We start from the raw sequence: 27,468 nt of genomic DNA on the forward strand, positions 1-27,468 counted from the left end.
TCCAGCAGGTGTGAGGGGCGCTGTGTGGACCTGGAGGGACAGGGGTGGACAGGCTGCAGCAGAGGCCCAGCTGCTGAGACTCACGACCGCATCTGCCTCTGGAGCGTCACCCTTTGCCAACAGGAACCAACTTAGCTGTGCGGTAATCTGCTCCCTCCAAACGATGGACCACGGGGGCGCGCAGCCAGAGTTAGCTGATACAGGAGCATGGAGCCCCGGCCTCAGAGATAAGTTGCAGCCATGAACGGAGTCTTAGGGGCCTGGCACAGTGTCAGGAGGCCGGCGGGACCAGCGGCAGGGGCTGAGGGACCTCCCGGAGCAGGCCTCAGAGGGCTGGCCTCCACCAGGCCGCTGCTCAGTCTGGCTCTCTCTTCCCTGAGACATGCAGCCTCAGGCCAGCATCTTCCCTGAGGCCCTGCTCCTCTGCCCCTGGCCAAGCTCCGAGCCTAAGGCAGCAGCTTCCACCCGACCCCAACGCACACTGGACCCCAGAACAAAAAAGCAAGGCAGGACGCATAGGAAGGTTGGAATTGCTTTTATTGGGGTGAGCACTGCAGACCCACCCATGGTCGGGTTAGTGTTCTGCCCTCACAGAGGCAGCCGGAAGCCTGGTGCCTCCACCCGCCGCCTGCCTGGGTTAGTGAAACATGCAAAGCTTAGTCAGAGGGTGGAGGCGGGGGGCGGGGCACCAAGGTGGGACAGGAGGGGCTGGGCCTGGGCTGGGCGGCCCGTCCCCAGGACCAAACAGAGGGAGCAGTCTCCCTTGAAGAGACAGGCAGGAAGCACCCAGGGTGGGGCCACAGGGGAGCAGAGTCCTGCAGAAGCCCCAGCCACCCCCAGCCTGGCCTGGGGCCGGCGTGCCCGAGAGCTGGGCCGTGGGGAGTCTCACCAGAGGGTCTACCTCCCACCCCAGATCTGGGTCCTCGGGGCCTGGGGTGGGAGGGAGGACACTGAAGGCACTTACTAGGGGGCTGAGGCTGGAAGGCAGAAGCCAGAGGCCTGGGGTCTTGGCAGAGTGTCAGGGGCTGGGGGCAGAGTCCGCAGCGTGGCAGGGGCCAGCTGGCTCTGTAGACTGGACCCTCATCTTCCCGTGGGGAAGGTGCTTCTCCGGGCAGGCGGGACGAGATGGCTGACCCAGGACCCCCCCCGCCCTCCCCAATAAGGCCCGCTGAGCGCTAAAGTCAGTCCTGGAAACAGAAAAGAAAGCTGGTCCTGAGGGCTCTGCTCATGATGGGGGCCGACCCCTGCTTCCCCGAGCAGTTAGGACCGCTGATTGGGTGTCAGGGAGCCCAGCGAGCAGGGCTGGGGGAACCCGGCCCAGACAAAACCCTCCCTGAAGACAGGAGGGCTGGGCTGGGGGCCTGGCTTGGGACCCTCCAAGGCACCTGGCTGTGGTGAGTGGCAGGTAGACAGGAGCAGGGAGGCCTGCAGGATGAGGCGGTCCGAGGGGCTGGACCGGCCCCATCCCCCAAGACACAGGCTGTCTGGACAGCAAACATATTAATACGTTAGTCCGGTTTTTTTTGGTTAAACTTTAGGCACCGCTTGGGAGGAAGACACCTTTAGACACGAAAGACCCCAACGCCTGGGCAGGGAACCTGGCCACATGCAGAGCGGGAGGGCAGGGTGCGGGCAGCGGATCAGGCCACTGCAGACTCGGGGCCCCCCAGGGAGGGCGCAGGCCCTGAGGCGTAGCGGCGGCCATAGCCTGAGGAAGAGTAGGAGGACGAAGAGAAGGTCATGGAAAAGCCAGAGCTGGTGGCATCAAAGCTCCCTCGGCGGGAACCAGCCCGGGAACCAGTGCGCGAGCCAGAGCGTGAACCGGCCGTGGAGCCCGAGCCGCTGACGCTGTAGGGGCTGTAGTAGCCCTTGCTGGACTGGGCGGCGGCCTCCAGCAGCCGCAGCCCCGTGCCCTCCTCCACCATGCTGCGGTCCAGCGCGTCCTTATAGGAGATCTTGAGCTTGGTCTTGGGGCAGGTGAGGTACTTGGAGTAGGCGCCCACGTCTCGCAGCTTCTGGGCGGTTCGGGCATCCACCATGCCGCGCTGCAGGGCATCATCCAGGGGCACACGGCCTGGGGCATCGGGCTCGATCAGGCCGCCGGTCAGGTACTGCACCTCCAGAAACCGCTGGCCCGCCTCGTAATAGAGCCAGCCCTTCTTCAGGGCCTGAGCGGCCGACATCTTGGTCTTGGTGCGCGGGTCCTCGAAGCCGCAGAAGGCTTTCTGAGCCAGGTTGATGCGGTCCACCATGATCTTGTCCACCAGGCCCTTGTTGACAGCGTCCGTGACGGGGAAGCGCTCGCCGGTGCTGGGGTCGATGATGCCCCCCGTGCAGGCCTGGGCCTCCAGCAGCCGCTGCCCCGTGATGTTGTCCACCAGGTTGCGGTGCATGGCCTCCGTGATGGACACCTTCTCCAGCGTCTCCGTGTCCAGGATGCCGGCCACGGGGCCCGTCTCCTCCGTGGGGTCCGACCAGGAGGCCCCCTGGGTCCTGGAGGCAGCAGGGCTGATGGGATAGGACGAGGAGGACCCCACGGAGGACGAGCGCGAGCGGAAGCCGCCGGCGTTGCCCGAGAGCATGTCTGCGAACTCCGTGATGGAGAGCGTGCCGGCGCGGTACTGGTCCAGCGCCGAGCGGTCGATCAGGTTCCTGGCGATGGCCTCGTCGATGTCGTACTGGCGGCCCGAGCGGCGGTCGATAATCATGGACTTGACCACGCCGTCCGAGGAGGAGATGGTGATCTCCTCCCACTCGCACTCCTGCTCGGACAGCTCCAGGTACGTCTGGTGGTCGATGAGGCCCTTGCGGTAGGCCTCGTACACAGACATCTCCTTGCCCGTCTCCGGGTCCACGATCACCACGCGGCGCTTGCGCACCGAGGACTTGGAGGACGTCTTCCGCTCCCGCTTCCTCTCCTTCAAGGGCAGCAGGCACAGGCCCGTCTGGGGGTCCGTGATGCAGCGCTCCATCAGCTGCAGGTACGTGAGATTCTCCTCTGTGTTGGGGTCGAAGAAGCCCTTGGTGTCGTCGCTCGGGTCCGCCAGGATCTCATTCATCTCCTCGTCGAAGAGGCCGCGCTGGTAGGCCACGTCCACGGGCAGCCGGTGGCTCTCCTCGGGGTCGATGATGCCGCCCGTGGCGATCTGGGCCTCCAGCAGGCGGATGCCGTGGTCCTTCAGGATCAGGCCCTTCTTCATGGCCTGGAAGAGAGAGATGAGCTTCCCGGAGTAGGGGTCCTTGTAGCCGATGACCGCACGCTCTGCTGACAGCAGTTTGTCCTTGAACTCGGGGCCCACAATGCCCATGCGCACAGCCTCCTCCACAGTCAGCTTGAGCCCCTTGATGGGGTCGATGACGTAGCCAGTGGCCGCCTGTGCCTCCAGGAGCTCGAAGGCCGTGCCAGGGCGGATGATGCCCTTCTTCATGGCTTGGTACACTGACAGCCGCTCCTTGGTGGCATCCACGAAGACGCCGGCAATGCAGCTGGTGCCCTCGAGAAACTTCTGCAGGTTCTTGGTGACCTCCTCCACAGAAGTCAGGCCTTCCTGCAGCTGCAGCGCCGTGGCCTCGTCCATGATCTGCGAGCGCACCAGCTCCTCCACTGTGATCTGCTTGCGCAGGCCGCGGAAGGTCAGCTTGCGGGCGTCTGAAAGGGGCAGGAGGAGCTGGCCGCTGGTCTCATGGCGGCGGCACCTCCGAAGCAGCTGTGTGTAGCTGAGACGCTCGTCTGTGCAGGGGTCCAGGTAGCTGCGCACCTCGCTGGGCTCTGACAGCTGGTCGTACGTGTCCTTGTGGAGGTAGCCACGCTGGTAGGCCACCTCCAGGGGGAGATGAAAGCCCAGGCGTGGGTCCACGATGCCGCCCGTGGCCAGCTGGGCATCCAGCAGCCGCAGGGCCTCCTCTGCAGGGATCAGGTCCTTCTTCATGGCCTGGAAGAGCGAGATCGTCTGCTCCGTATAGGGGTCGCGGTAGCCGGTCACAGCCCGCTCCGCCGAGAGCAGCCGGTCGTGCAGCTCGGGGCCCACCAGGCCCTTCCGCACAGCTTCGTCCACGGTCAGCCGCTCGCCCTTCACGGGCTCCAGGAGGAAGCCCGTGGCCGCCTGTGCCTCCAGCAGGAAGCGGGCCACCTCGGCACTCAGCAGTCCCTTCTTGAGGGCCTGGTATATGGTGAGTGTCTGCCTAGAGCCTGGCAGGTAGACGCCAGCCACACAACCTGTGCCGTAGAGGTAGCGCGAAGCCGACTCCTCCTCCAGCACCTCTCGGAGGCTCTTGGCGCCCTCCCGGAGGAGGCTATAGGTCTCGCGGGAGATGATCCGGGCCTCATAGAGGTCCTCAGCAGTGAGGCGGCGGCGGATGTAGTCGTAGGAAGCCAGATTCTGCTGGCGCACGATCTCGGTCTTCTCGATGATCTCGATGATGATGATGATCATGCGCTCCTTGGTCACCCGGCCGGCCTGGAAGTCAGCCATGAGCCGGGTGCGCTGCTCCTCTGGGATCAGGTCCGATTGCATCACCTCCCACAAAGACATGGTGGAGCCGCCGCGGCCGCCGCCGCCTGGAATGTCGATCTGCGTCTCCTCGAATGCCCTACGGGTCTCCTCCTCGGTGTACAGCTGCGTGGTCTCCACCACCTCTGCCTTCTCAGAGCCTTTCAGCGGCAGCAGGCGCAGCCCCGTCTCGGGGTCCTCCACACAGCGCTCCAGCAGCTGCAGGTACGTGAGGTTCTCGTGCGTGTTGGGGTCGAAGAAGCCCTTGGTGTCGTCGCTCGGGTCCGCCAGGACGCGGTTCATCTCCTCGTCGAAGTAGCCGCGCTGGTAGGCCACCTCCACGGGCAGCCGGTGGCTGTGCACGGGGTCGATGATGCCGCCCGTGGCGATCTGGGCCTCCAGCAGGCGGATGCCGTGGTCCCTAAGGACCAAGCCCTTCTTCATGGCCTGGAAGAGGGAGATGGTGCTGCCCGAGTAGGGGTCCTTGTAGCCGGTGACGGCCTTCTCGGCCGACAGCAGCTTCTCGTGCAGCTCGGGCCCCACGACACCTGCCTTCACGGCCTCGTGGACATACAAGCGCTGGTTCCGCACGGGGTCCACCAGAAAGCCGGTAGCCGCCTGGGCCTCAAGCAGGAGAGTGGCCGTGCTGGGCCTGAGCAGGCCTCGCTGCATGGCCTGGTAGATCGTCACCTTCTCCTTGGAGTCCTCCAGGTAGATGCCGGCCAGGCACCCGCTACCTTGTAGCAGCGTCCTCACGGAGCTCAGCTCCGACAGGTCCTTCACCGAGGTCTTGCCGTCCTTGAGCTGCTCAAACTGGGTCCTGCTGAGGACCCCGGAGGCCACGAGCTCGCTGGCTGGCACTGGAGCACGGAGGCCACTGAAAGACAGCCTCTCCTGCCGCACAGTCTCAACCTCTTCCACGATGGTGATGAGGATCTTGATGATCTTCTCCACGGTGACCGTGCCCGTCCGAAACTGCCGCAGCAGCTCCTCTCTCTGCTCCACCGTGAAGTACTCGGAGCTGAGCAGCTCCCACACCGTCACCGTCCTGCCCTTGAAGCTGCCCACAGGTACCTCCACAGCAGTGTTCTGAAACGTCTCACGGGCCTGCAGCTCGGAGTAGAGCCCCTCGCGCCGGGCCTGGGCGGCCTTCTCCGAGAGCGGCAGCAGGCTCAGCTCTGTCAACTGGTCGGGCCGGCACTGCTGCTGGAGCTGGCTGTAGGTGACTGGCTCCTGCGACCCGGGGTCGCGGTAGGTCTTGGCTTCATCTCTGGGGGCCGACAGGGCTTGGCTAGTCTCCTCGTCCAGATAGCCCCGGGCACAGGCAACGTCCACGGGCACACGGAGGCTCTTGCTCGGGTCCACGATGCCACCTGTGGACAACTGGGCATCGAGCAGACGCAGGCCCTGCTCCCTGGGGATGAGGCCCTTCTTCAGGGCCTGGAACAGAGAGACACTCTGCCCCGAGTAGGGGTCCTTGTAGCCGGTGACGGCCTTCTCAGCTGACAGCAGCTTCTCATGCAGCTCAGGCCCCACCAGGCCGGCACGCACTGCCTCGTCCACGGTGAGCCGGGCGCTCGTGGCAGGGTCAATGATGTGGCCGGTGCCGGCCTGAGCCTCCAAGAGAGCCACGGCTGCCTCTGGAGGCAGAAGGTCTTTCTTCAGGGCCTCGTAGATGCTCAGCTTCTGCCCCGCCTCCTCCAGCCACACACCTGCAATGACGTTGGCGCCCCGCAGAGCCCGCCGCACGGCACCCACCTCCGCCACCTCTCGCACTGAGCGCTCGCCCCGCTGCAGCTGGTGGTAGAGGTCGCGGTTGATGACCCCGCTCTCCAGCAGCTCGGCGGCGGGCACTAGGGCGCGCAGGCCCTCGAAGCAGAGCTGGTTCTTCTGCTCGTGCTCCTCCACCACGGTGATGACGATCTTTATGATCTTCTCCACGGTGACCTTGCCTGTGCGAAACTGCCGCAGTAGGTCCCGCCGCTGCTCTGCCGTAAAGTATTCGGAGTTGATGAGCTCCCAGATGGTCACCGTCCTGCCCCGGAACTTGCCGAATGGTGCGGACACGGTGGCTTTCTCGAACACGTCCCGAGCCTCCGAGTCTGTGTAGACCAGCTCACCGCCCCTGGCAGCCTGATCGGTGAGGGGCAGCAGGCGCAGCCCCGTCTCGGGGTCCTCCACACAGCGCTCCAGCAGCTGTAGGTACGTGAGGTTCTCGTGCGTGTTGGGGTCGAAGAAGCCTTTGGTGTCGTCGCTCGGGTCCGCCAGGATGCGGTTCATCTCCTCGTCAAAGTAGCCGCGCTGGTAGGCCACGTCCACGGGCACGCGGTGGCTGTGCACGGGGTCGATGATGCCGCCCGTGGCGATCTGGGCCTCCAGCAGGCGGATGCCGTGGTCGCGGACGATGAGGTCCTTCTTCATGGCCTGGAAGAGGGAGATCTGCCGCCCGGTGTAGGGGTCCTTGTAGCCGGTGACGGCGCGCTCGGCCGACAGCAGCTTGTGATGCAGCTCGGGGCCCACCACGCCTTCCTTCACGGCCTCGTTGACAGTCAGCCGCCGGTTCCGCACGGGGTCCAGGAGGAAGCCTGAGGCGGCCTGAGCCTCGAGCAGGATGAGTGCCGTGCCTGGGCTCAGCAGCTGCCGCTGGAGGGCCGCATAGACGCTCAGCTTCTCATTGGCGGGCTTCAGCAGCAGCCCGGCAATGCCACTGTGGCCCTGCAGGTACCGGCGCACGTCCTCCCGCTGGGCAAGCTCGGCCACTGTCGTGTGACCTTCAGCCAGCCCCTGCAGCTCCTCTGAGCTCAGGATGCCAACCTCCTGCAGCCGCTGGGCCGGCACCTTCTGCCGCAGCCCGTCAAACGCGTGCTCGGGCTCCGCCTCTGCAGTCGGGCCATCAGGCGCGTCCCGGCCATTGGGCAGGGCTTTGGTGGTCACGGCCTGCAAGGCAGCGATCTCCTCGGAATGCGCCACCGCGGCCCGGTGCTCCTCCTCCAGGCGCTGCAGCCGCTCGCGCAGCCGCCGGTTCTCCTCGGCCAGCAGCTTCTCCTGCTGCTGCCGTTGCTGCTCCAGTTGCTGCAGCTCCTCCTGCTTGCGCCGCACACCCTCCTCCGCGTCGCGCTGGCGCTGCCGGGCCTCCTCCATGCTGGCCACCAGCCGCTCCCTCTCCTGCGCCATCTGCTGCTGCTGCCGCTGCTGCTCCTCACGCAGCTGCTGCGCCTTGGCCACCTCGTCCTGGAAGAGCTGCTCCAGCTTGGCCTTCTCCCGCTCGATGGAGTGCTCCCGCTGCAGCAGTCGGTCCTTCTCCGACAGGAAGCTCTGCTGCAGCGCCCGCGTCTCCTGCAGCAGCTGCTCCTGCTGCACCACCTGCATCTGGAGAGAGGAGAGAGGGACAGTCAGGGACGTCGGGGGCCCCCACCCGGGCCCACCCACTTGCTCGTGGAGGGCGGGCCGGTACCTCCTCGGATTTCTGCTGCAGCAACGTAGCCTCCTCCTGGAGCTTCTCCTTCTCTCGCTCCAGCTCAGCGATGGCCACTCGGAGGCGCTCGGCATCATGGTCACTCTGCTGCCGCTGGACCTCAAGTGTGTGTACCAGTGTCACCTTCTCCTGCGTGGCGAGCTCAGTGCGGTGCAGCTTCTCGCCGATCTCCTCGGCCTGTCTGCGGAAGCGCTGGGCATCCTCCTCGGCACGGGCCTGCGCCCGGCTCATCTCGGCCACGCGAAGCTTGAGGCGCTCAGCCTCAGCGCTCATCTCCAGCTGCCGCTGCCGCTCCAGCTCCAAAGTCCGCTGGAAGCCCTGTGTCTCCTGCACCAGCTGCTGCGCCATCTGCTCCTTGTCCTCCTGCAGCTGCCGGGCCTGCTCCTGCGCAAGCTCCTTCTGCCGCTGCAGCAGCTCCGCTTCGGCCTTGAGGCGCGTAGCCTCCTGCACTGCCTGCATCTTCTCCTTGAGCATCTTTTCAGCCAGAGCCCGCTGTTGCGCCAGGTCCTCCTCAGCCAGCTGCCGCAGCCGGGCTGCCTCCTGGACTGCCACGCTCAGCCGGGCGGCCTCCTCCGCAACCTGCTTCATCTTCTCAGCCTCTTCTTGCAGGAAGCGCTGGGTGTTGTCCTTGTCACGCAGAATGAGCGCGCGGTTCTCCGCCTCGATGCGCGCCTTGAGCTTGCTCAGCTCCTCCATCTGTACGCGCACAGAGAAGAGCTCCTCCTCCACCTGGCTGCGCTGCCGGGCCGCCTCCGTCACCTCCGCCTTCAGCCGCTGCAGCTCCTCGTCCAAGATGCCCTTCTGGTGGTCAGTCTCCTCCAGCTGCAGCCGCAGGGCGGTCAGTTCCTGCTCCACCTGCGCCTTCTGCCGCAGAGTCTGCTCCGCAAACTTCTTGTGCTTTTCCATCTCGGCATCGGCCGCCTGCTTCTGCTTCAAGGCCGCCTGCTCGGCCTGCGCCCGCCGGGCTGCCTCCTGCTCTGCCTCCTTGCGCAGCTTCTCCGCGGCGGCCTGCGCCTGCGCCCGGGCCCGTGCCTGCTCTTCCGCCAACTGCTTCAGCCGCTCGGCCTCTTCCACCTGCTGCCGGGACTGCGCCGCCTCCCCCTCGGCGCGCTCCCGGGCCTCCTCCGCCTCCTCGGCCGCCCGCCGCGCGGCCTCTGCCTCGCCGCGCAGCCGCTCCAGCATGCTCTGCTCCTGCTGGAGCGTCTGCTGCAGCTCCTGTTCCTTCTGCTGCACTGCAAAGGCGTGCGCCTTCTCCTCCGCCTGCAGCCGCTTCTGGGCAGCCTCCTGGGCCAGCTGCAGCTGCCGCGCGGACTCCTGCTCCGCCCGCTCGCGCAGGCGCCGCGCCTCCTCCACCTTGGCCTTGAGCCGCTCCACCTCCTCCAGTGCCAACTTGCGCTGCCGCGCGGCCTCCTCCTCCGCCACCAAGCTCTTCTGCACGCGCTCCTCAGCCTCGCGGCGCCGCTGTTCCTCCTCCGCCGCCAGCTGCCGCTGCCGCGCAGCCTCCCTCTCAGCCTGCTCCTTGCTGCGCAGCGTGTCCTCGGCGTTGCTGCGGATGCGCCCCAGCTCCAGCTCCAGCTCCGCCTTGCCGGCAGCTGCCTTCTCAAAGCTCGCCTTGAGGGCCAGGATCTCCTCCTCCACCTGCCGCCGCTGCCGCAGCGTGTCCTCCACCAGCCCCTTCTGTCGCTCCAGCTCGCTGTCGGACGCCTTGCGCAGCTGCATCAGCCGCTCCTCGATGTCCGCCTTGTGCTGGGCTGCCTGCTCCTCCAGCCGCCGCCGCTGGAAGGCCTCGTCCTCCGCCAGCCGCCGCAGACGCTCGTTCTCCGCCTCCTTCTCCTTGAGCGCGATCTCCGCCTCGGTCTTGAGCCGCGTGGCCTCACTGATGGCGGCCAACTTCTCAGCCAGCACCCGCTCCGCCTCGGCCCGCTGCTGCGCCGCATCCTCCTCAGCCAGCTGGCGCTGCCGCTTGGTCTCCTCGGCCAGGGCGCGCAGGCGGGCAGCCTCCTCGGCCAGCTCGCGGAAGCGGCTGGCCTCGGCCTCCAGCCTCTGCTTGGACTTCTCGCTGGTGGAGCGCGACTCCTCCTCGGCCCGCGCCTTGCTGGCCAGCAGCACCTCCATCTCCGCGCGCACCATCGCCAGCTCCGCCTCCAGCTCCTGGCGCTTCTGCGCAGCCGCGGTCGCCTCGCACTGCAGCCGCGCCAGCGCCTCCTCCAGCAGCTGTCGCTGCTGCTCCCCCTGCTCCGTGCCAGCCCGCAACCGGATCAGCTCCTGCTCCGCCGCCAGGCGCTGCTGGGCGGTGCCCTCCGCCAGCTGCCGCTGCTTCTCCAGCTCCTGCTCAGCCATCTCCCGCTGCCGCACGGCCTGCTCCTCCGCCTTGCCGCGGCGCCGGGCCTCGCGCTCTGCCTCCTCCTTCTGCTGTTCCGCCTCTGCCTGCGCCAGGCTTTTCTGCTGTGCCACTTCTTCCGCCTGCAGCCGCAGGCGCAGCGCCTCATTGGCCTTCAGCCGCCAGTGCTCCAGCTCCCGCTCGGCCTCCTCCCGGGCGCGCTCCGCCTCGGCCTGCCGCTGCGCCTGCCGCGCGGCCTCCTCCCGCAGCTGCGCCACTGCCACGTGCTCTTCCTGCAGGGTGCGCTCCAGCTGTGCCGTCTTCTCTGCGAAGGAGGCGCGTTTGCTCTGCAGCTCCACCTCGGCGCTGCGCTGCGCCGTCTCCAGGGCCAACTGCACTTGGCGCGCCCGTTCGGCCTCCGCCTGCCGGAGGCGCCGCTCCGCTTCCTCCGCCTGGAGGCGCAGCTCCTCCAGCGCCTGCAGGGCCCGCTGCTTTTCCCGGGCCGCTTCGGCCTCCGCCTTGACGCGCAGGGCCAGCTCGGCCTCCGCCTGCCGCTTGCGTTGGCTCTCGTCCTGCACCTGCCGTCGCAAGCGCTCCGCCTCCTCCTGCGCCTGCCGCTTCTGTGCCTCGGCCTCCTCCGCCCGCGCACGCAGGGCCTGCAGCTCGCCCTCTGCCCCGCCACGCTGGCGCTCGGTGGCCTCCAGCTGCAGGCGCACCACGCGGATCTCCTCCTCGATGCGCAGCCGGCTGCGTTCGGCCGCCTCCACCTGCCGGGCCTTCGCCTGGATCTCAGCCTCCGAGCTCTGCCGCAAGTGCTGCAGTTCCTCCTGAATGCTCCGCTTCTGCTGCTGCGCGTCCACCGCCGCCTCCTCCCGCCGCGCCACCTCCTCCTGCATGCGCCGCTGCAGCTCCTGGGCCTCGCGCTCGGCCTGTGCCTTCGCCTGGGCGTGCGCCTCGGCCAGCTGCCGCTGCTTCTCCAGCGCGGCCTCCACCTGGGCCAGCCGCTCCCGCTCCTCTGCCCGCTGCTGCTCAGCCAGCCTCTGTGGCCACGGCCGGGTGGGGGAAGAGAACCGGAGAGAGCGGTGAGCACGGAGCGGGCCGCCGGGCACGCACAGGACACGGCACCACCACAGTTAACTCCGACAGCGCGGGGCGGGGGGCGGGGGCGGGGAACGACAGAGGTCACAGCCCGGCCGAAGGAGACAGCGTGCACCCGCCCAGGGCACTCAGGGCAGTGAGCGCAGCCTGGCCCCACCATGCTCACCAGCCTGGGGAAGGAGGCCCAGGCGTCCTCCCCTCTTCCCGCAGACAGGCCATGGAGACAGGGAGAGAGAGAGAGAGCAAAGCAGGCAGTTCGCAGGGCGTGCGAGCCGCGCCCACCACCCAGCCCTGCCCGTGCCCCGCTGGGCACCTGCTGGCCTGGCTCTGGCCACAGGGCCCCTCTCCCTGGCCTAGGCCCGTTCCTGCAGCACGGCAGGGCAGGCCATCCAGCGTGACGCAGCAGTGCAGCCCTGAGGGACTGCAAGCCTGCAGAGAGGAGGCTGCAGGTAGGCCAGACGGCGAGCCCACCAAGAAGCAGGAGGAACAGGACAGGGAGCCACCTGGGACCCTCCCTCCCCAGCCCTCATGATCTCCTACTCCTCAGCTCTTCCAGAGCAAGTGGCCGAGCGGAGAGGCTGCATGGAATCCCAAGGAGGAACACACACGAGCGAGCCAGGAGGACACCTGGTCGGGGGCACGTGCCAACAAGGGAGAAAGAGGAGGTGCCAGCCACCGTGGGGAGAGCAGTGCAGCGCCAGGCCAAGGTGGGGCAGGCCGTGCTGCAGGGGAGGGGGCAGAGCTGGACTCAGTGGTCTCAGAGAGGTTCCCAGGGGCAGCATCTTGGGGGCGGGGGTGGGCAGGAGAATTACACTCCCACCCCCAACAGGCCATACCTCCTCCTCCTCCATGCGCCGCAGAGTCTCGCTGATGAACTTGATGTACTGACTTGTGAGTGTGGTCAGTTCGCTATACCTTGTGCGCAGGTCTACATACTGGGGGGGTGGGAGGGAGGAGGCAGCCAGGGTCAGGCCTGCCTTAAGCCCTAGGGCCCACACACCCCAGGCAGCCCACCAGCCCCACCCCCGGCCCTACCTCCTGGATGATGCTCTCAGACCCAGACTGGACCTTGGGCTTCTTGGCTGGGGAGGCCACCGGTTCCAGCTGTGCCTTGTACGTGACCAGCTGGAGCTCATAATCCTGTGAAGACACGACAGTCAGCCACCACCTTTGCGTTCCGCTCACTCTGCGCCTGAATGTGCCCCAGGCTTTCAACAGGGTGGCCTGGGCTTGGGGGCACCTCCTCTCAAGGAGAGAGGCCAGCCTCCACGAGGGTAGCAGGAAACCCGGGAGCCTCACCTTGATGGCATTGATGTACTGCTTCGCGAGGCGCTGGCACTCCTCCACCTTTTCCCCTTGCCGCTCGATTTCCTCCAGCAGGGCCTGGGAGGGGAGGGCGGTCAGCGGCCACAGGGCGCGGCCCCCCGCCCCCCGCCCCTGGGGCCCAGCCCGCACTCACCTTCTCCTGCCGCAGCTGCTCCCGCACGGCCCGGCTGTCAGCCAGAGGCACGGTCTGGATCTGCTCCTGTCGCTGCTTGGCGTCCTGCAGCCAGGCATCCAGGGGATCCGCGCTCTCACGGTAGTAACGAAGCTGGCGGCCCAGCTGTTCAAGCTCGCGCTGCCTCACGTCGGTCTGGGCCAGCACGGCCTGCCAGCGCTCCAGCAGTGGGGCAACCCGCTCGCGCCAGCGTTCCATGTCCACGTCCCGCTCGCCATGCTGCCGCTGCAACCGCTCACCCACCTCCTGAGCCCCCCTCAACTCGTCCCGCAGGGCGTCAAACACGGGCTGCTGTGCTTCTGCCTGGACCCGGAGTTTCTGCAGAGGCAGGTGCGGTCTCAGCCCCAGGGCCCCGCCTCTGGTCCCCAGAGCCCCTGCCCTCATGGCGAGGCCCAGGCCCCGCAGTACCTTCAGCGCGGCCTTGGTGGCCTCAAGCTCTGGGAGGGTGGCAGGCACGGCCTGGGCCTCCTTGAGCTGCTCCTCGTGTGCCTTGAGCACTTCCTCCGCCCCCTGTGTGCTACGGATCACCAGACTGATGGTCTTGAGCCTGCGGGGAGAACGGGGCTGAGCGACACCAAGTCCCATGCAAGGAACCAGAACCCTGGTGCTCGGCTGATGCCTGCAGTCCGGGCGTCAGGGAGAACAGAAGCCTCGGGGAGAGGGTGGTTGGCGACCTCTGGGACCTGGGGACACTTCAGCTCTGGACTGAGTTCTGGAGACAGCTGTGCTGTCCAGAAAAACAGCAGAAGAGATCCTCAGTCTGCCGCCCCCAGAGCCTAGGAGAAGCTCTCAGCCTTCCAGGCCCAAGACTGGATAAGGGGTGACACCCTGAACCAGATAATGACATTCCTGACAAATCTGGCTTTGTAAAAAAAAGGAAAAGCTAACATTTGGATGTGCTATTTACACCACAGACGTTATAGAAGGACCGTGGGCCCTCAGAGCCCAGTGACGAGACTGAGGGAAGGGGCAGAAAATGGCACACGATCCTTCCAAAAGAGTCTGAACCACGTGAATGTACATGCTGGAACGTACGTGCTGTAGGTGGGTGGCAAGGGGCCTGCAGAGGAAGGGGCCTGGGAAGGGTTGCTTTTCCCCAGGGACACACTGAAACAAGCATGGACTGGGGGTGGGGGGATTGCTGGCCCCCTGAAAAGACCTCGGCCTCAGATCTGCTCATCCCCTGCCCTACCGCCTGCCTGCCCCCTGCAGCTCCTCATGCCCACCCTCCACCAAGAAGTGCCCCCCCCAACCCTGGCCAAACCCCTTGTCTGAACCTCGCTGGCCATGGGCCACCCCCCCCTTCTGGTGTTCCTCACCCTGCTCCTCCTTGGTCTCCTTCCCCTGCCTGCACACCCCAGGCCCTGGGGCCCCGGGGCCCCACAGCCCAACACCTCGGTGAGCTGCACCAAACCCCTCTCCCACGTCTGGTCACCAAGAAGTTCCACCTTCAGGGCACATCAGGGCTGACCCCTCTGACCACATCCACAACCACCACCCTGGTCCACACCCACCTCTTGGCCAGACCGCTCAGCAAACCCTTCCTCCTGGCCTCCACCAGCCTGTCCTCTGCCAGCAGACAGTGGTCAGGCCCCCCCCACCCCGTGCTCAGAACCTTCCTACCATCACGGCTCCCCAGCCACCCGCAGGTGCACTCACTTCTCCAGGTAGATGGCAGACAAGCTGCGGACCTGCTCCAGCTTGCCCAGGGTCAGCTCCAGCTCTGAGCGCAGAGTCGGGGCAGCGGGTGACGGCTCGGGCAGGGCCAGGACCTTCTCGGCCTCGGCAGAGAGCCGGGCGACACCCTTGCCCAGCCCATCCACCTCAGCTTGTGCTTTCTGAGGAGAAACCAAGTAGGGAACAAGCTTACTTCAGGAGCCCCGCACTCAGCACCCTGGGAAGGCTGGGGAGGGCAGGCCAGGGAGGGCAGTGGGGCCGGGCAGGTGCCTGCCTGCTGCTCAGCAATGCGCTGCGCACACTCCCGCGCAGGCTCTTTGTCTAGCGGCAGTCGCAGGCGATGCACAGTGCGGGTCTCGCAGGCCTCCAGCTGCAGCCGGATGTCCTTGAGCTCAGAGATGCATCGCTGACAACGGGACTCCTCCTGCACGCCTGCAGACACATCCTGCTCACGAGGCCGCACCCCCCCCGCCTGGGCACCCCCCCCAGGCCCCCCCCCCCCCCTCCCCCCCGCCCCCCCCCCCCCCCCCCCGGGGCCCGCCCGCCCCCCCCCCCGCTGCCACCTGCCCCCTCGCCTGCCCGCCACGTCCCCGGCTGCCTGCCGCCTGCCCCCCGGCCTGCCCACCCCCCACCACCACCACCCCTGCCTGCCCGCCGCCCCCCCGCCACCTCCCCCCAGGGCCTGCCCTTGCCCCGGGGCCTGCCCAGTGCCCCTCCCCCCCAGGGGCCTGCCCACCATCCCCACCCCCCGGGACCTGCCCACCACACCCCCCCGCCTGCCCGCAGTCCCCCCACCCCAGGACCTGCCCACCGCCTACCTTGCTCCATGCTCTGCAGCAGCTGCTGATAATGGCGGCTGCAGGCGCCGTACTCGCGCTCAGCCTGCAGCCGGTCCTCAGGCCCGAAGCCGCCGGCATCCTGACTGTCCCGCAGGAAGGCCTGGTAGTGAAGCTCCAGGCTGCGCAGGGCTTGCCGCTGCTCCTCTGGCTTCAGTGTCCGGAACTGCGGGCAGCACTCAGGGCTGAGCATGGGCAAGGGGCGCCTGGCCCACTAGAAGCACCCCCATCCCCAGCGCGGCCCCCTGCAGTAAGTCTTACCGTGACCAAGGACCAAGAGCGGATGAGCTGCATGTCGCGGCTGAGGCTCTGCCAGGCCAGGAGACTCTTCATGTCCACGTGCAGCTGGTGCCACAGGACGACCAGGGCCTGATGCTGGGCCTCCAGCCTGGCAGGTCAGCGGCACGGTCAGAGGTGTTGGGGCGCCAGCCCACGGCACCCACTCCAGCCGCCAGCCCTGGACTACCCACCTGGTGACGGCCTCCTGGGCCTCCTGGTTGGGCGGGGGCACAAGGAAGCACACGGAGGGCACAGCGGCCTCACTGCCGGAGCTGCTGAGCACCTTCCAGTGGGATGGCTGTGCGGGGCCCAGCAGCTGACACTCGTCCCCCTTGTGCACGGTCACCTACGGCAGCCAGAGTGGTCACAGAGCGGCCGGGCCCCGCCCCCACCCAGGGTGCCGGTCCACTCAGCCTGGCCCTCACCTCCACCTGCTTGTAGTCACACACAGCCAACAGTGGTACGCGACCCCGCACAGGGTGGGCTTGGTTTCGGGGCTTCAGCTGCACGATGGCCTTGGCCCGCTTGGCCAGGCCTGAGAGGTGTGCCCTGTACTCGTTCAGTCGGTCCTTCTCATCCTGCCAGGGAGAGGAGGCTCAGAGACCACGGTCCAACGTCCAGACACCATGTGCCTAGATGAGATCCTATGAAGACCCACAGTCCTGCCCCAGGCAATGAGCAAGCCCCCTGGTACCCTGCCTCTGGCCCAAGATCAAGGGGACCCTCCTGCTGCCCCTGGGCCACAATGGGACTGGGCACTTGGAAGCAGGAGGTGTGACCGGGGCAGCGACCTAGGGCTTAGCCCCCAACCGATCCCACTGACCCCCCTTCCTTCCTGGCCCAGACTACGCGCTCCCCCACTCCCTAGGGCCCCTGAGCCCCAGCTGTGCTCTTGGCCACCCAATGTCCTCTCCTCCACCGTCCTCATTCCGCTGAAGGTCATCCGTCTCCTCCCGTCCTGCCCGCCAAGGGGCCAAACCCCAGTAAGGACTGTCGGCGGCCGCGATCAGAGTCTACCCTGAAACTGCCTGCATCTCTCCTGCCTCCCCCAAAACGGCTCTCCAGCCTTCACTGACCCCGCTCCTGCCCCCAGGGGCCCCCAGCCAGCACTCCCGCCAAGCCCTCCCCTGCCCCAGGGCACACGGGCGCCATACCCAGCTGCCTCTCTTCCCTACGCAGCCCTTCAGACTGTGCTTGCCCCACACATCAGGCCCCAGACGCCATGGGGCGGTCTGCGCGGGCCAGCAGTGGGGGGGCAGGCCCAGGGCTCTGCTTGCTCCGGGGCGTCAGCAGCTCTGGTGTCGGGAGCTCACATCCGCTCTGGCAGCCACCCGCCCCACTCCAGGACCCTGCCACTGACCTCGCAGCTCCCCCACACCCCCGTCCCACGGTGCTGGCCGACCTCCGCCATGTCTTCCCCAGCACCCCAGCCCCGCTCGTCGCTGTGTCTCCACCCGCAGAGGGACCGTCACGAACGGCCGCGCAGCCCAGATGCTGCGCCAGCTCCTCCTGGCTCCCGGTTGGCCCTGCAACCCCACCACCGCCACATCCGCCCCTGCCTGGGCCCGTTCCATCCCGGGATCTGACTGCCACCTGCCCTCACCCCTCCAGGCCGCAGTACCCCTCTCGTTATTGCAGAGCCCTGGGCCAGCCGAGGCCTGCAGTCCACTCACCTGGGCGTCCTGCAGCAGGTCCTCCAGACGCGTGACAGTGATGGTGCGGTCACAGGTGTACTTCCTGCGGAGGGTCTCCTGCAGCTTCCGGAGCTGTTCCTCAGTCTCCCGCACGTCCGAGAAGAACTGGGAAGTCAGAAGGGGTCACACGGGGCCGGTGGGGCCCCAGGCTGCAGAGGGTTCTGACACAAGCTCCACGGGATGGTGCAGAAACTGCTTAGCCCTGCACAAGGGGACACAGGGAGGGGCCTTGCACCCCCAGGAGTGGTCTGGGGCTCCTCGGGGTGCTGCAGCCGAGCCAGGAGGAGGAGCCCAGTTCTCACCTGGAAATAGGCTGTGTTCTCCTTTAGGTGTGCCTCGATGCAGCAGCACAGCTGAAGCATCCAGCTCCACTGGGTCTGCAAGGCTGCCTGGAAGGACTACGCACCACAGTCACCCTACTCAGGCTCCTGGCCGGCCACTGGGGTCCCCGGGCGGTCCCCTACATCCCACCTGCCCCCCATGGCCACTGGGGTCCCCGGGCAGTCTCCCCCATGGCCACGAGGCGCCTGGGGTGCTCCCCCACATCCTGCCTGCCCCCCATGGCCACTGGGGTCCCCGGGCGGTCCCCCACATTCTGCCTGCCCCCCTCATGGCCACGAGGGGCCCCAGCCCACCCCACCTCCACTGTAGGCCGAGCAGGGTGCCCCTCCCGTAGCAGCCGATCCCCGGTGCTCTGAATCTCCTTGATTTTCTTCTCCTTCAGCTCCAGCTCACGCATCAGGGCCTGGCACGGAGGCAGCGGGGCTCAGGAATGGGGTCGGGGCCACACCAGGGTCCATCAGTCTCCCGTAAGCAGCCCCCCAAGGCTCCCGGTGGGAGACCAGCCAGCACCCTGGGGCCCAACGGGGGAAGGCCAGTCCTGGAAGACTCTGGAAGGTGGCCTCACCGAGTAGCTCTCCTTCTTGGCGGCCATGTTGGAGTTGTGCTCCCCCCAGTCGAAGCCCACCTCCTCCTCCTCCTTTTCACTGAGCCACATCAGCTCCTTGGTGGCGGCAGCCACAAAACCATGCAGACTCTCCAGGGACCGGAGCCGGGCCTTGGAGGAGTTCTGCAGGGAGACAGGAACTGTCAGCCCATCCCTGCTCCCAGGCCCCTACCCCCAGCCCAGCCGCAGCCAGCACTCACCAGGAGCTTGGCGTATTGCAGGTCCAGCCGGCCCAGGCAGTCTCTGGAGGCGCCCCGAGGGGCCGGGGCGAGCTGGCCCTGTGGGAGACGGAAGGCATGAGACCTACCGCGGCCAGGGTCCACCCCCCACCCCCACTGCCCACCTGCCTCAGGGTGCCCGCGCACCTCGTCAGCTCGTGCCCGTTCGATCTTGGCCCGGAACTCCTCGATGGACTGGTGCAGGCCCCGGTGGCTGCCCAGCTGGGCCTCCACACTGGGCAGGTCCCCGCCCCACTCAGCACTGTCCACCCGCCGCTGGTTCTCCTCCACCCAGGCCAGCAGGTCCTGCAGGTAGCGCAGCGTGGCGTCCTCAAGCTCGGGGCGCCTCTGCGTGGTCTGCACCGACACCTGGGTCACGGGAGCAGCTACACCTGCCTTCAGCCGGAGGTTGTACTCGGTCCGGATGGCCACCAGGCGCTCATGCAGGCGGTACACCCTGGGGACAGTGGGGGGGGCGTTGGAGAGATGAGCTGGGATGTGGCTGCGTCAAGACCCCCCCCCCAGCAAGGGGCGTGGCCCACCTGCGGTACATCTGCTCTCCCTGGGGGTGCCGCCCATCCTTGAGCGTCTGCACATCGTTGAACAGCATCCGGATCATGCCATCTGCCTTGTCCAGGTCCCGCTCCACCTCAGTTGCCCGCTGGGGCGCCTTGCTTGCTGCCAGCAGTCTGACATCCTGCACGGGGGGTACCCACAACTTAGGGCCTGCAGGCGGGCTGCCTCCAGAGCCCATCCTCTGCCCCGCCCCCCACCCTGCCCAAGGTCCTGATACGCACTTCTGGCCAGAGCACCAGCCCCTGGTTCTCCAGAGGAACTCTGCTAGGTCTAAGGGGCCAGACCCCCCAGGGCTTCCTCCCCAGGTTCCTGTGTCCCAGCCTCCCCGACTAAGCTTCTCCCTCCACAAGCTCCTGCCCAGGCTCACAGCCCCGCCCCTGCTGGGCCCTATGGGTGTGGGGCCCTGGGGCCCTCCCCACCACCCCCTCTGGCCAGCAAGCCTCTCAGGCCTGGAACCGGGGACGCTGGCCTCCTGTATGTCCTGCCTGGTGCCCAGAAACCAGCTCTGCCCAAAGGGATCTATCAGAGTTGACAGCACACCAGGAGAGGAGCTGGGGCCTGCTCTCCACCCATGGCCACAGGGCGTGGCGGGCTCCTGGCTCTTCCCGCCTCCCTGCCGCCTCCCTCCCGCCTCCCTGCCCAGTGGCCCTGCTCGCCCTGCCCCTCCCCTCACCGACTGCAGCAGGGCGTCGGCGTGGTTCAGCTGCTCCTCACACAGCCCAGCCTCCATCTGGAGTTTGCTCACGATACGCTGAAGACACTCCAGCCTGCAGCTCACAGCACCCGCGGGAGCCGCCGTGAGTGGGGTGCACCCACCAGGCGTGGGGTTCCAGAATATATACCCCTCTTGCCGCGGCCTCCCTGGCTGCCTGCGGCCCACAGTGGAGCTGGCCCCAGTGTGGGATTCCCAGCCTGGGGGGTGGTTTCCTCCCCAGGCAGTGACTCACCCTCGGGTGGCTTCCCACTGCCACGGGGCCCCACCCCACAGCTGCCTCCCCCAGCCCTGTACCCGCCCACCTCTCAAACTCGCTGCGGAGCTGCTTTTCCCGCTCCAGAATGGCCACGTGCAGCTTGCCCCACTCCTTCTCCACGTCCAGCGGGTGGTAGCCGGGGGGCACCTTGAGCTGGCCTGCTTGCACCGCACCCTGTGGGCAGGGGCCGAGCTCCAGAGGGGGAGGCAAGCCACCCAGGCCCCCCAGCCACCCGACCTGGAACAGCCCTGGTTCCAGAAGCTCAGCCACGAGGCCATGCCAGCTTGCTGAAGAGGGCCTCCAGGCTCCAGGCCTGTGGACGGCCTCACTCACCTCTGCAATGGCCCCCGTCCCCTCTGTGTAGGACCCCCCCTCACCTCCAGGGACTGGTAGATGCCCTTGGACCGGTTCTTGTCCGCCTCCTTGGCCGGAAGCTCCGTTTCCTTGAACTTCAGGAACTGGCACCACAAAATCTGCAGAGAAGCAGGTGTGAGCCGCCAGGCCTGGGCCACACGGGGTGCAGGAGCTGGGGCGAGCGGCCTGGGCCACACGGGGTGCAGGAGCTGGGGCGAGCGGCCTGGGCCACACGGGGTGCAGGAGCTGGGGCGAGCGGCCGGGCCACACGGGGTGCAGGAGCTGGGGCGAGCGGCTGGGCCCACCTCAATCTCCTCAAAGCTGGCAGGGAACCTGCGCTCCTCGAAGGCTGCAGTGTGGTGCCGGATCCACTGTAACAGCAGGACCACCAGCTCCCGGTACTCCTGCCAGCGCAGCTGCAGCTCCTGCAGGTGGGCGGGTGTGAGGGGCCATGCAGCCATCCGTTCCCCCGGCTCCCCAGCCCCCCCGGCTGCCAGCCACCACTCACGTTGGCCTTCACGCCATCCTGCACGTCAGGCACTCGGGGCATAGCGTCGTACAGGGAGGAGACGTAGGTGATGATGGACTTCTCGTCGGGCTGAGGGACGTCCACGTCTGCAGGGAGGGACTGGCGTCAGAGGCACCCAGCGAGGGGCAGCGGAGGGGCGCGGGGAGGGGGGACGGGGCACACACCCTCAGGGTCCAGGAGCCGTGTCACCCCCAGGTCCCGCTCCGCCACAGAGAAGGCCTGGTCCAGGTTCTCCAGATTGGTCTGACGATACACCTTGTTCATATCAATGAGCATGGGCCTGTGGGCAGAGGGGCAGAGGGACAGTGAGGCCCAGGGGGCAGCTCAGCATGGGGACGGGGACACAGATTCCTCCACCTGCAAACACCCTGAAAACTACACCACCCACCACGAGCACCCAATACCGCCCACCGATGTGACACTGCGTACAAATGCTGTGTACTTTGGGCCTCACCCCTGGAGCTCAAGGGGCCTACACTGGGCACAGACGCAGGCTGGAAGACACCAAGTAGAAGCTACTAGTCCCTGGAGGATTCCTGCAGCTGCCCTGTCCACCAGGCCCCCACTGGGTGGGGGCAAAGCTCCACTGAGAGCCGTTCCCACCGTGGCCTGGCCGCCCCAGCCCCTTCTGGGGCATCCACGTGGGGGCTGAGGCTCCAGGCTCTGAGAGCCAACAGCCCACTGGCCATTCTGGCCTCAAGGAAGCCAGCGAAGCTTCTGGAAAGGCCCTGGGCAGAGGAGGGCGGGCTGAGGGTGGGGGTGGGCCGGCACAGGCACTCGTCCCCCGGGCAGCAGGTTCCTGTCAGGGGCACACGCCCCTCCCGCCGCCGTTCCTGCCCCAGCTTGTTCGAAGCCGCCTGGCTGAGGTGCTCTGGGGCGCCCCGGGCCACATACTTGTGCCGGTGAATGATGGCGTTGAAGAGACGGCCGTCCCGCCAGCTGGACGTGAAGTTGTCGCAGCGCAGGCCATGGTAACCCTCCACCATGCGCTGGGACCACAGCAGGAGCTTCTCCTTGGCCGTCATGTCCTCTGACTGCCCGCTCACCTGGATGTCGGAGATCTGCCCCACACAGCGGGCAAGTGCTCAGCCACAGCCACGCGCCCTGCCCGGTGCCCACCACCTCTCATCTGAGTCCACGCCAAGATGCGGGGTGCACAGGAGCCCCCAGGCCAGCTGAGGCAGGGTGAGGCCTCCAGGGGTCCCTCCCCCATCAGTGCCACAGCCCAGGCCACTCTCACCGGCAGCTGCCATGGAAGAAGTGAGAGCCCCCAGTCCCCGCTACCATTATATGGTGGGTACCACGGATGCCTCCCTGAGTTGCCAAAGGTGGGCCCGAGGAGGGCAGCTGTGGACACCAGCGCCTGCCCAGAAGCCTCAGGCCTAGAAAAGGCTGTCCCAGCGGGGGTGGGGGCTGGGTCGGCCCCTCTGGCTGCAGGATGGGGGTGGGGTCTCCAGGGGGTGGCATGGTCTGGCTGGCGGCCTGCCTGTCCCCGGCTGTCTGTCTGTCGGCCTGCCAGCCTATGTGACTCAGCTGCCGTGCCAGCCAGGCTCTGCCTGCTCAGCTCTTAGATTTGTGGCTTCCTGTGCAGCCAGGGCGGGCAGCGGATGAGTCAGCCAGTGCAGCGGGTGCTTCTCCACAACCCTCCCGGGGCAGGAGGCTGCACGGCGCACAGAGAATGCATTCCTGTGCAGGGAGGCTCTTGGGGCCCTGCCCAGCCAGGCCTCACAGAGAGACCTGAGCCCTCAGGCCAGGCAGCTAGCACACGGCACAGGCGCCATCGAGGCTGGGGCCAGCAGGAAGGTCCCATGGGGCCAGGACGCCAAGGGCCCCGGCTCCTGGGCCATACACCCAGTCAGACGGCCGGCCGGCCCCCGGACTCTACCTGGAAGTGCAGGATGATCGTCCAGATCAGGCCGAGGGTCAGCTTGGGGTTGCCGTCAGCGATGTCATCGTTCCGGATGTTCACCAACTTCACCTGTGAGCAAACTCCCCTCAGTCTCACCTGTGGCCAGCCGGCGAAAGGGGCCCTGGGCCAGGGGCCAGCCAGGCAGTCTCACCTGGCGGTGTCGGAGGTAGTCCAGGGCAATCTGAACGTTCTGCAGCTTGTGGAAGCGCATCCTCCCCTTCTCCCGGGGCTGTGGAAAGGCCCGGCCGGTCAGTACCCCCAGAGCAGAGGCACGGTCCCACCTCCAGCTGCGGCCCCTGCCTGCCCTCAGAACCCCCAGGGCATCTGGGCTAAGTGAACCAACCAAGGGTCTTCCCATGTCCCCACTTCACCCTCCCCAGCTAGAAAAGGGGGGCCACTGACCCAAGGGCCAGGCCCAGCAGGGGCTTTGGAAGTCCAGCAGCCAGGCCCAGGCTGTGGGAAGGAAGGAAGGGGTGGGAGGGGACAATAGCCAGGAAGCCGCGGGTGGAGGGCACTGGGGGAGGGGTCCTCCTGGACAGCGGCAGCAGCCCTGGTGGGTCCCAGGCCCAGCCCTGGGCATTGCAACAGGCAAGACCTCAGGCAGCTGGATGCACAGCCATCTGCCTGCCCAAGCGCCAGGCACAGGTGGGTCCAGACTGACCACCAGCCCCAGGTGAGCCGGGCTCCCAGTCTCGGGGAGCCCACGCGCTGCCGTAGCCAGCACGCACAACCACTCACCAGGCGCGAGCTCCTGATTACGTCCCGCTCTCTTGGCTGCCCGGCCAGAGCAGGGCAAAGGGTAAAGGGCAGAGGCCAAGGTTCACAGTCCAAGCAGCAGAGAAACCAAAGCAGAGCAGAGCGTGAGGTTACCGTGTCAGGGCTCCGACGCATCGAGCAGCAGGGCCGCGAGCCTGAGGCACGGGGGACGGCCCACTACCAGGCCGGGCCCAACACTCCAGGCCGGGAAATACAGGAGGGGCCGAGGCCAGGCTGGACGTGGGTGGAGTGGGCGTGTGGGAAAGCCCCAAGAAAGGAAGGCAGGCAGGGGTATTCGGGTGAAAGGCGGGCGGGGCCCCAGAGGGGGCAGGTGGGCAGGTACACGCACCAGGCTGTCCCCGGAGAGCACCTCCAGCAGGGAGATGAGATTGTGGCCATCACGGAGGTCTTCATACAGGTCACTGATGTGTCTCTGGGCCTGTGGGGACAGAGGTACTGGGCTGCTGCACGTCCCCCAGAGCCACCAATGGGCCCTGGCAGGGGGGACAGGCCCTAACCCAGAACATGCCCCACCCCCACGGAGGCACCTACCTCTGCCCTCCAGTGCTAGAGCAGAGCAGGAGAGGCCGGAGGAGGAGGAGGGGGAGGAAGGAGGAGGAAGGCAGGAGCAGCGAGGGGGAGGCAGGGAGGAGAGAGAGAATAACAGGCTTCAGAGATGAAAAGTGAGCCCCCAGGCCAACAGTAGAAACAGCCTTTGTTCGGCTGGAGGGCCAGCAGCACCCTCCTCCACCCCATGACCCTGCACACGCATGCACACACGTGCACACACGCCACCAACCTTGATGAGGTGTTTGTTGACCCACTTGGTGAAGGTTTTCTTCTGCACACGATCCCGTTCATCTGGGAGAGACAAAGCCAGGTGACCTGAGGCCTGGGAGCAGCCACAGGGGCCCCCAGGAGGTGACCACCATGCAGACACGGTGGGTGGTGCCTGAAGAGCACCTCGGAATCATTCAGGGCAACCCAGCATCTGCCCCTGCAGTGGGGGCTCCGGGGTGCTAGGCACACAGGTGTCACCACTCACTCCCCTATTGTCTCCCTCTGGAGATGGGAGGGTCCAGAGCCCGCAGCCCCACCCAAAAACCAGAGAGTACAAGTCGCAGCGGGCCCCACCCCCACACACACTGCCTGGGGAGACCTGGGCAGAAAGGTTCCCGGCGAGGACCCAGGCCAAGGGTGGGGCCAGAGGAAAGCTGTACTGTCCCAACAGGGCAGCCGACTTCCCCAGGGCACAGAGCGCCCCCACCCACCACAGCCCTATACTCAAGATCCAGCGGCTAGTGCCAGCCTTGCCAACACGGGCCAGCCCTTTCCATGCTGGGCACCCGTGGCTGCCCACCCCCACCCCAGCTCTGCACCTGGGCCCGGACGCGGCGCTCGCGCGGCCCGGGACGCTACCCGCCTCAGACTCTGTCCCTACCTTCAGACCCTCGAAGCGGGGCCCCACCCCCACCCAGTGCCAGGCTTCCTGCGGCAGGAAGTGGGCCCTGCCCAGCGGGGAGTGCCCACTACCTTTCTTGCCCTCCGAGGCCCTGAGCACAGCCAGGTAGAGGTTGTCCTCCGAGCTGGTTCTCTTGTGGCCCAGGCTCTCAGGCTCAGGCACACGGAGCCGGTGCTGAGACATGGTGCCGCCCCGCCCGTCCAGCGCGTGGTCCTGAGGCCCCCAGGTGCTGAGCTCCGGCCCTCGTGGCACACGGGCGGCTTTAGGCTGGTGCCGCACGGGACTCACTCGCTTGCTCGGCTCCAAGCAGAGTTGGCGTGACCACTCCCTGCCCGCTGGACTCCCTCGCACGGCTGTCCCCGCCCCGGGAGCCCCACCCCTCCCTGCCCACCCCCCCTCCCCCCACAGAGGGAAGGAGGAAGGTGGCCCCTCCCCCACGGCCACACCCAGGGCCCCACAGAAACAGGAAACCCAGGGGTTTCCTCACCCACCCGGCCCACCACAATCGCAAAGGGACAGCCAGGGGCTCCACGGGACCTGGCACGCCACTGCGCATCCACGCTGCCAGGACCACACACCATCCCTCTGGCCACCCCATCACAGGGAGGGGTACCTGCGTGTGGCTGGGCCCAGGGTGCCCCCCAAGCCATACCTCCCTTCAGGGCTTCAGCCCAGGTCCAGCCCTCAGCCTGCCCACCCTGCCAGCTGGGACCCCAAGCTGAGTGACAGAGAGCTGGGGGGATGAGCAGACTCTTTCTTGCAGCCCCGTAACTCACACCTCCTGATAGACCTGTGTGCCCTATGCCTGTGGCCCCCGCCCCCTTCTAGGCTCTGCTATGCCCCTGCTCAAGGGCCACTATGATCCTGTGCTGGCCTGGCCCTTCTGAGCTGCCCACCAGGCACGTCCTGGAGCAGTGCTCCCCCATCCAGAAGCACAGCACATGGGGCAGGAGTGGGCACATAGCTGAGCGTTGACTCATCAGGCAGGACCGCCCAGCCCCAATCTGCAGGAACTCGGGCCCGAGTTAGGGGGAGGAGGGGTGCAGGGGGCAGTGGGGAGCATGGGGGGGCGGGGGGCAGGCCAGTGAATCAGGGTTGGGGAGGGGGCCCTAGCGCAGTGACTCACAGGAAAGGAAACCACACCTGGGGGCTGTTTGCACTTGGGTGGGGCTCACAGATAGCAGCTATTCAGGGTTGTAAAGGTAGGAGGCGGAGCAAAGGGTCCGGGTACGGCCTGGCTTCCTCCGGTACGGACAGACCCACCCATGGCCAGCACTGGGCCTGCCCCAGCCACCCAAGCAGCCACAAGAATTTTCCAGTCAGAGCATCTGGCTTGATGTGATCCAGCTGTGAGCCGCTGCCCCCCCCCCACCCTGAGCCTCCAGGCCAAGGTTCCCGGAAAAGCTCACCCCACCCCCATCCATGCTGCCCCTCTGTGGCCACGGGAGGGCGCCCAAACACCATGGGGCAAAGGATGCGCCAGCCAGGAAGAGCTGGTAACACCCCCAACCCCCCCACCCCCTGCTCCCCGCATCTAAGTGACTCAACCAGGGCTCCAAGCCCTAACTCTGAACCTGGCTCGAGATGCAGGAAGGCCATCCAGCTCTACACTCCCCACACCCTCATGCAGGGCCTGGGGACCTGAGGAGGCTTGGCTGGGCCTGGCTCAGCAGTCCCCACAACCCCAGCAGACATCAGCTCTTCACCCTCCCAAAGCCCTCCCAAATCCCAAATCCGACCCCACAATACACCCACCTGCCCCCTCCCCCTCTGGAGCCTGCAGAAATGGCCCTTCAGAGGACCACTTGTCCTAGCAGCCGCCCAGAGTTCCAGAAGCCTATACAATGTGCAGCTCCTGGGCTAGTCCAGCACTAGCAGGGAGGCGGGGTCCCCACTGTCATTCTGGTGAGGGGCAGAGGACCTCTCAGGTCCCTGGGAACTGGTCAGGAGGGGGAAACAGGGAATTCCAGGAGAAGCAGGAACCGGGAGCCAGGCCCCCCGCCCTAGTCCCCAGTCCAAGCCCCTTCTCCAGCTTTCTGCCACTGGGGGTCTCCAAGGATGCTTGAGTGGGTGGGCAGCTCCAGCACTTGTTCCCCAGGGGAAGCTCTCCTGCCTCGGAGCTCCTCCTCTCCCTCCACCTCCAAAGCCTTTTCCTCCCAGCCCCGCCTGCCTGCCCCTTGCCCCTGTACAGGCTCCGTCCCCTATCCACCAGATTCAGACCCTGAAACCAACAGACAACCCCTCCCAGGCTGGCTCAGCCTGTGTGTGCCCTCAGCCAGGCATACTGGCCTCCGCCAGTGCTGCCGACCTCAGCTGGCCCTCCCTCTCCCGCACGGGTGCTCCTGCACCTCTGCTTGACCCTTGTACTGTCCAGAGCAAC

The 27,468-nt window shown here is 66.9% G+C and overlaps 1 protein-coding gene across 8 annotated transcripts in view; it reads right to left on the reverse strand.

Moving 5' to 3' along the window:
• Window positions 1–519: 519 nt before the first annotated feature.
• The window catches only part of PLEC (plectin), a 55,963-nt gene continuing 29,014 nt past the window's right edge, over window positions 520–27,468 (reverse strand). For 6 of the 8 annotated variants that reach the window (XM_025871288.2, XM_025871293.2, XM_025871287.2 and 3 more), the window contains exons 2-32: window positions 24,426–24,487; window positions 23,976–24,065; window positions 23,022–23,099; window positions 22,847–22,939; window positions 21,856–22,022; window positions 21,126–21,241; window positions 20,941–21,047; window positions 20,738–20,857; window positions 20,456–20,551; window positions 20,125–20,252; window positions 19,781–19,874; window positions 19,074–19,228; window positions 18,679–18,988; window positions 18,514–18,591; window positions 18,275–18,436; window positions 18,008–18,112; window positions 17,670–17,765; window positions 17,347–17,472; window positions 16,099–16,251; window positions 15,865–16,019; window positions 15,656–15,782; window positions 15,377–15,560; window positions 14,833–14,990; window positions 14,541–14,719; window positions 13,290–13,428; window positions 12,843–13,199; window positions 12,683–12,766; window positions 12,419–12,523; window positions 12,220–12,318; window positions 7,945–11,325; window positions 520–7,859 (exon numbers count right to left, since the gene is read on the reverse strand). In XM_025871288.2, the coding sequence (XP_025727073.2) occupies window positions 1,641–7,859; window positions 7,945–11,325; window positions 12,220–12,318; window positions 12,419–12,523; window positions 12,683–12,766; window positions 12,843–13,199; window positions 13,290–13,428; window positions 14,541–14,719; window positions 14,833–14,990; window positions 15,377–15,560; window positions 15,656–15,782; window positions 15,865–16,019; window positions 16,099–16,251; window positions 17,347–17,472; window positions 17,670–17,765; window positions 18,008–18,112; window positions 18,275–18,436; window positions 18,514–18,591; window positions 18,679–18,988; window positions 19,074–19,228; window positions 19,781–19,874; window positions 20,125–20,252; window positions 20,456–20,551; window positions 20,738–20,857; window positions 20,941–21,047; window positions 21,126–21,241; window positions 21,856–22,022; window positions 22,847–22,939; window positions 23,022–23,099; window positions 23,976–24,065; window positions 24,426–24,487 (13,523 nt within the window). In that variant the 3' untranslated portion in view covers window positions 520–1,640. Of the gene's footprint in view, window positions 7,860–7,944; window positions 11,326–12,219; window positions 12,319–12,418; window positions 12,524–12,682; window positions 12,767–12,842; window positions 13,200–13,289; window positions 13,429–14,540; window positions 14,720–14,832; window positions 14,991–15,376; window positions 15,561–15,655; window positions 15,783–15,864; window positions 16,020–16,098; window positions 16,252–17,346; window positions 17,473–17,669; window positions 17,766–18,007; window positions 18,113–18,274; window positions 18,437–18,513; window positions 18,592–18,678; window positions 18,989–19,073; window positions 19,229–19,780; window positions 19,875–20,124; window positions 20,253–20,455; window positions 20,552–20,737; window positions 20,858–20,940; window positions 21,048–21,125; window positions 21,242–21,855; window positions 22,023–22,846; window positions 22,940–23,021; window positions 23,100–23,975; window positions 24,066–24,425; window positions 24,488–25,159; window positions 25,438–27,468 lie in introns of those variants that run through there. The other 2 variants (XM_025871291.2, XM_073893368.1) reach the window with 2 other exon arrangements.

This window comes from Callorhinus ursinus, unplaced genomic scaffold, assembly GCF_003265705.2.
Source record: "Callorhinus ursinus isolate GAN/ISIS: 27379988/994484 unplaced genomic scaffold, GSC_fseal_2.0 scaffold5, whole genome shotgun sequence".
Lineage (NCBI taxonomy): Eukaryota > Metazoa > Chordata > Mammalia > Carnivora > Otariidae > Callorhinus > Callorhinus ursinus.